This window comes from Phyllostomus hastatus, unplaced genomic scaffold (assembly GCF_019186645.2).
Source record: "Phyllostomus hastatus isolate PE091 unplaced genomic scaffold, TTU_PhHast_1.1 phas_scaffold_11, whole genome shotgun sequence".
In the NCBI taxonomy this organism is placed as follows: Eukaryota; Metazoa; Chordata; class Mammalia; order Chiroptera; family Phyllostomidae; genus Phyllostomus; species Phyllostomus hastatus.
Window position 1 is genome coordinate 4,959,656 of NW_025334005.1, and position 6,492 is coordinate 4,966,147.

Sequence of the window (6,492 nt, forward strand, 5' to 3'; positions counted from 1 at the left end):
TTCTGCCCCCTGGGAGTGAAAGGAGTGATGTCCAGTGGGAACAAGGGTCGGTCTGCACAGAACCACGGGGACGGTCCTCTGAACTCCTGCCGCAGACCAGACAGGGGCAGGGGTCTCCCGCCCACCGACTCACCCAACCCTCACGTTGTCACTGGGACGGGGACCCCGGCCCATCTGGGAGAGAAGGACCTGAGGCCTGGGAGTCAGGAGCATCACCCAGGGCCACATGGCCAGAGCTTGCTGGTGTCCCCAACAGGCGCTGAACCTCCTCCCGTCTGGTTTAGAAGTCTACGCAACACACAGTGGAATTCCTCTCAGAAGGGAAAGGCAGATACATTTATTCATTCTAGGTCTTGGTGCAATTATTCCATCCTTCGGTCAGCGAGAGGGAGAGCGAGGGACAGAACTGGGGGCTGCCCGAGAGCCGGGGTCAGGGAGGCAGGGGAGGTGGGGGTGTTGGCTGGTCAGCGGCTTCGAGGGCAGGATCCTGTGGCTTCTTCAGGCTGTCACTGGGGTGGGACGAGTTCGTCATTGCAGATTGAGCAAGAGGGGCTGCTGCAGCAGCAGCGTCAGCTAAGGCTTCAGCCAACTCTGGTGCCACCGTACCCTTTTCAATCTGAAAGTGGGCAGCCCATGTCAGAGTCCACAGCCAGTGCAGGCAGGTCCTCCCTCCCTCCCAAGGCAAGCCCAGGGTCCTCTCCCACACAGGATGCTGGCCCCATTCCCTGGGAAACAGAAGTTGTGAGTACTTCTCAGTGTGGGCTTGTCTGGATTTGTCCCGCCTACTGGCAGGAGGGGCTGAGGGAGTCCTCTGTGTGCACTCCCTGGGGGAGGCCGAGTGTTCCCGGCCTGGGTGGGTGGGGAGGAGGCTTTGTGCCTGGGGTCCTGGGCCCAGAGCTCTGGGGTCAAGGTGGGAATGGCTTTGTGGTCTGGGCTCTCCCTGGGGCTGCCCCTGCAGGGGGACGCTTGTGGCAGAGGCTGAGGGGAGACCTTGGGAAACCACAGCCACACTGTGGACTGTTCACAAGTGCAGCCTGGAAACTTCGCCTTCCAGTGCCCCTCAGTGTTGAACTCCAGACTCACATGTCCATCTGCTGCTCAACATGCCCACCTGGACGTCTGGCTGGCCTCACACCCCCCACCTCATCATCGAACCCTTACCCCCTGCACACCTGCCCCTTCTTCCTCCACTCTCTCTCAGCAGGCCCCCACCCACCCAGTCTTGGGGCCCCCAGTCCTGGGGGCGCTGTGGTTCAGCAGTGAAGAGCAGGGCAACTGGGGATGATTGGCAAGAAGGTGGAGTACGATATTAGCAGCAAAAATTGTGAGCACTTTGTGAGCACATCCCCTAACTTCTTGAATCCTGCTCCTGCCCCTCACTAGCTGGGTGTGTTGGGACAACACACTGGGAAGAGAGAGAGGGGGAGGGGTTAAAACTGTGACCAGGTGGGACACAAAGGTGTCCTTGAGCTGGCACATGGGCCCACTGACCGGGCACCTCCTGCCCCAGTGCTCTCTGGGGCCCTAGGAGAGCTGGCCTGCCATGGTGCTGGTTGGGCTCAGATGCTCCCTGACCACACACAGGGGCCCCAGGTGCTGCCTTTAGGAGGTCTTACAGGTGAAGGACCCTAAATGGATAGAGCTGGACATAGCCCGAGAGGTCCTCCAACCAGCTCTTCTTCTACACATGGAGAAACTGAGGCCGAGGGAGGAGGTGACTCGTGCAAAGACGCTGAGAGGATTAGAAGCAGATCTGAGAAGGGCTCTCAGATGTCTTGCCTCCCTGCCACAGGGGATCCCCCAGAGCCCGCTTTTGCATCGTTCAGGGTAACTATTCCCTCTGGGTGCACCGCCTGGTCGCCCCACCTGAAGCAGACCTCCAGGAGCAAAAGAGACCACCCAGAGAGGGTCTTACCTGCAGGCATCTGGGCACACCGTATCTCAGTTTGGTGACAAAATGCTCACAATTGTTGCTGCTAATATCGAACTCCATCTTCTCTCCAATCATCCTCTCGGCAGTACTGATAATCTGCTCCACAGGCAGTGGTTGTAGCTCCTTGTCCAACTGGTTGTTCACCCGATATGTGGATCTCTTCACATCAGCCAGCGGCACCTTTTTCACCACTGCTTTCTTGCTCAGAAATAAGTCCTCTCTGGAGGCGCTCGCTTCTGGTGAGTCACCTGGAACCGGAGACACTGGGGTCAGACACTCCAGTGGGGGGACTACTGGGTGGGGAAAGAGAGGGTGAGACCAGAAGGAAGGGCAAAGGGAGCCATCTATTGAGCTCTTGGTGTCTGTCCCTTCCCAGACGGGACTGGGGGAATCACAGATTTCGCTCCTTTGACTGAACAAGCTGTGATGTGCTTTCATGGTGTTAGTGCTGGGGTGGCCAGTGGCTGCCTTGTGTTCTGTTACCAGAATGGTCCCCGTCCAGCTGACCAGCCCCTCCCGTTAATGAGCATGTTGTCTGTGCCCCGGCTCAGCTGCCGTGAACGATGACTGGAAACCGTGTTTGTTTTCCGTTCCTCTCGGGGCCCTCGTGCATTTCCCGAAGAGGTCAGAGCCGTTTGAGGGCCCACCGTGTTTGACCAAAAACCGCATAAACCCCATGCCCCACCCTTCCTATTCACCCCATCTGTCCCCAAGCAACTTTTTTGTTTCCCTGGGTGGAAAAGGTCCTAAAAGGGACGTGTTTTGCTGATGTGGGAGAAGTGACCCAAAAAACGGCAGCAGCACTAAAAGGCATCAGAATCAACGAGTCAAAAGCAGGTCTGAGCAGTGGAGAGAAGGTCTCGGTGGTTGTGCGGCATCCAGCAGAGAGTTCTTTCAAGATGACTGAAGTTTACACATGTAAGAATAAGTACATCTCTTTTATAAATAAATTCCAATGTTTTGGACCCCCCCTTATATAATCAACATTGGACCCGAGACACATTCTTGGGCGTTCCTGACAGCGCTGTGGACAGTGCAGAGGCCCACACTGGAGCTGCCAGCTGCTGGGGCCCCCAGTCCATCCCACTGGGTCCGGGTGTCATGTTCTAGGTGGGGTGGGTGGGCAACAGTGCGCACAGCAACTGAGCACGCTCAGTTTATGGTTCTCATCTGAAGGCTGAGGTTCCCACTGAGCGCCCCTCCCTTAAGAAAGTCCTCCCAACATGCAGGCACAGCCCAGACCCTGGACCCTGGACCCTGGGGGCTGCAGCCCTGCTCTCTGCTCCAAGCCTCCTGAAGTGTGACCCTGTTTAGGGGGGTAGCGCTCACTAGTTTCCGTCCGTTCAGACATTGTTACGACTCTGTCAGGGTAGCTGAGAGCTTACAGAAAATGGACAAGACGCAAAGGTTATTCTGACTACAGATTCCGTCTGGGGGCAGTACAAACCCTCGGCCCAAGGTTAGGGTGACAGGCTCTGGGGGACACGCAGCACGGGCCCTCAGTCAGCAGTCCCACCCCAGCATCCCTCCATCCTGGACGGCACGCACACCTGCGTCCCGCACTCCCCTCGGACCTGCCGGGCCGTCCTGCCTCCCCTGCTCTCCAGGAGTTGAAGAGAGCGCTCGGGGCACTCAGGTGGGTCTGTGAGAGCATGTTCTTAGTGACATGTCACTGTGAGAGCCTCCTCTGTTGAGGGCAACTAAGTCCACACTCAGGACACCTTTTCTGTGAAATCACGTGAGTGTCCAGCACAGAGCACTGCGGAACCTTGTCTTTTATGTGACCACAGACACTCAGAGCCTTTGCTGGTTTAAGTGACATCAGCCCTCGCATGCCCCGGTAACCGGGCACTGAGCTGCAGAGCCCCCAGTGCCGAACCACCTGGCTGCACTGGGGCGCCCACGGACCTCTTTGCCTGCCCTGTCAGGTACTGGGTGACTCACTGGGGTGACTCAGAGGGACATGGATGTAGGGTGACGCACCCACTGCTCGGGGAGAAACCAACTCAGGTTTCCCATGATGACATTTGGCTTTGAGTTATTCTCATTATGTTAATGAAACTTTTGATAATTACACTTTCACAGTCCTTACGTAAAACAGCCAGATGGACCAGGTAGCCATCTCCCATGTAGAGTGCCCAGTGCTGGAAGCCATCACGGAACATCTCAATCAGGTCTCCTGGATTGCATTCGCTGCTTTCCTGCAAGAGAAAATGCCAGAAGGGTGTACACAGATTTCCAGGCACCAGAAAAGGCCCTGCTTGGCGACTTACTGCTGGCCTGAGGACCCCTGGCTGGTGCTCGTCACCTGGTGAGGGTGTGCGGAGCACCGGTTTGCGCTGGTTTACAGACTGAGGCTCAGAGAGGGGGCAGGGAGTGCAGGGAGCACCTGGCAGGAAAGCGGCTGCACTGGGTCTTCTCTGCCCCGGGTCTCCCAGTCCCTGCGTCCCTGCCCCCTCCCCTCTGACAGCTCCTTCCTTGGCCCCAGTGCACTGCCCAGGGAGTGGCTGTTTCGTGACTGGACAATATTTCAGTTTTACTCTCCTTTTCTGCCTGACCTCAGTAAATAGCAGCCCCTCCAGAGCCCTCACCCCAGGACGCCCGATCTGAGGCCAGGGGTCAGCTCCCCTTTGCCCTCCTTCCTGCCAACACCCAACAGCGGTGTTGATGCTGGAAGTTTCTCCTGATTCACGTCCTTGTTCATCTCCTCACAGATGACTTGGTTCAGGGCCTCCCGGTTTCCCATTATGTGACCCTCATGGTGTCCTGAGCAGCCCCCTGCCTCCTGTGCCTCTCCCTCCCCCTCCAGTCTCCCCAAGACCCACTGTGGCTTCCACAGGGCCCACCTGGAAATGACCTTCATCTGGCCTCAGAAATCAGGCTAGCCCGTGGGCAGCTCTCAGGCCCCTCAGGCCAACCCCTCCTGGCCCCCTGGCCCTCCCAGCACACTGCCCCCCCGGGGCCACTGCAGGCCTTGCCTTCCCTCCAGGCAGCTCACGCCCACCTCTGCCCCTCTGCACACACATGTGCTTCTCTGTCCTCCTCTCCCCCGCCCCACCCCTGCGCCTCCTCTGCCCCCATCAGACAGACACCCCTCCTCTGAGAAGCTGCCCTGAAGTCCCCAGCCTGGCTCAGCTGACACTCTCTGGGTCCCCAGGCCCTGGGAACCTGCACCTCTCCCCACAAGGACCACGTGGCACTGCAGGTCCCTGTGCCTGTTGCACCCCTCTGGGCCTTGAGCTCCAGTCAGGGAGGCCCCTGTGTGCCGGGCCCTCCCTCCCTGCACCTCCAGGATCCCCCCCATAGGGGGCAGGTCTGCAGTAGGAGGGAAGGCAGTGTGTGAGGAGGAGGAAAGTGGGGCGGTCAGTGGGCTCAGGATTCCCCAGCTCCTCCTCTCTGGGCCCAGCGCCAGCTCCATCTGGGGAGGGGGAATGGGGTGGGGGTGATTTTTCACTCTACATCTAATGTCTAACTAAGGCCAGGCCAGGGCACTGTCCACAGTAGCCGGGGACAGACGGAGGTGAGCTTCAGCCCTGTCTGGGTCAGAAACGGTTCCCCAAGCACTTGCCCGGTTTTGTGTTTCCCCCAACACGGCCCTGGCTCTGGACCCAGGATGCAGATGGACGGGCTCTGGAGTGTGCAGTGCGCCTTCCTAGAACCCCCTCATTTCCAGGAGTAGCCCAAGACCAGCGGCTCCTTCTCAGTTAAACACACACGGAGCTCCTCCTGCCCCTCCTGGGGGCGTGTGTGAGTCTGGACCCCAGGGTGACAGGAGGGGAGCTGTGGACTCAGCACGCTAAAATTCCAGGGCACAGTGCCAGGCGGGGCCAACTGTGTTCGAGCAAAGGGGGGAGAGAACAGACTGGGGCTGAGAAGGCTCAGATCTGGGGCGGCAGCTGAGGGAGACAGGCCAGGGATTCGCTGGCTTCCCAGCTCCCCCCATCAGCCTGGACACCCACACATCCCTCTTCTTGGGGACCCCAGGTCCCCTCATGGTGCCAGATGAAGAGACAAGGCTCATTTGCCTGAGGACCTCACCGTCCTACCCATTAAAAGAGACTTTGAAACAGCATAGTTTTCTCTAAAAGCCTCCAAAGACGAGCTCTGGGGATCACAAGGCCGGGAGCACAGGCAGGGCCCTCGCAGGAGGGGACCTGCCCGCCGCCCAGAGCCACCGACAGGAAGGTGCAGGGACTTACCTGGGAGTCCATGGCGCTGTGTGTTGGGCGTTGCTGGTGGGACAGGCTTTATATGGAAGCTGAGAGTTCCGCTTTCACTTTCCTTTATGATGCTAGGAACAACTGAATACGAAATAGGTTTGGTATTTTTTTAATTGATTTCAGGAAGAGAGGAAGGAAGGGAGAGAGATAGAGAGAGAGAGGGAGAAGCATCGCTTCGTTCCCCCACTCATCCATGCACTTCAGTTGCTCCCTGTGTGTGTCCCGCCCGGGGGTCAGACTGGCCACCGTGGTGCCTCAGGTTGACGCTCCAACAACTCAGCCACTAGCCAGGGCTGAACATGCTTTATAGGGAGACTCAGGATTTCTCTGAGGGGACAG

The 6,492-nt window shown here is 58.3% G+C and overlaps 1 protein-coding gene across 1 annotated transcript; it reads right to left on the reverse strand.

Annotated features, from left to right (window-relative positions):
* Positions 1-317: 317 nt before the first annotated feature.
* Positions 318-6,212, reverse strand: LOC123829545 (phospholipase A and acyltransferase 4-like). Its single transcript, XM_045855372.1, has 4 exons — positions 6,133-6,212; positions 4,026-4,134; positions 1,916-2,181; positions 318-616 (listed from the first exon to the last, which is right to left on the reverse strand). Exons 1-4 carry the CDS (start codon positions 6,142-6,144, stop codon positions 431-433), a joined length of 573 nt encoding a protein of 190 aa, XP_045711328.1. The 5' UTR covers positions 6,145-6,212; the 3' UTR covers positions 318-430.
* Between the last annotated feature and the right edge of the window lie 280 nt (positions 6,213-6,492).

What these genes read in the sequence shown, in the direction of transcription:
- LOC123829545 (XM_045855372.1), bottom strand. An exon ending in GGTCCATCTGGCTGTTTTAC is followed by an intron (nt 2,182 to 4,025) that starts GTAAGGACTGTG and finishes CTCCGGTTCCAG; the next exon opens with GTGACTCACCAGAAGCGAGC. An exon ending in GTGTGCCCAGATGCCTGCAG is followed by an intron (nt 617 to 1,915) that starts GTAAGACCCTCT and finishes GCCCACTTTCAG; the next exon opens with ATTGAAAAGGGTACGGTGGC.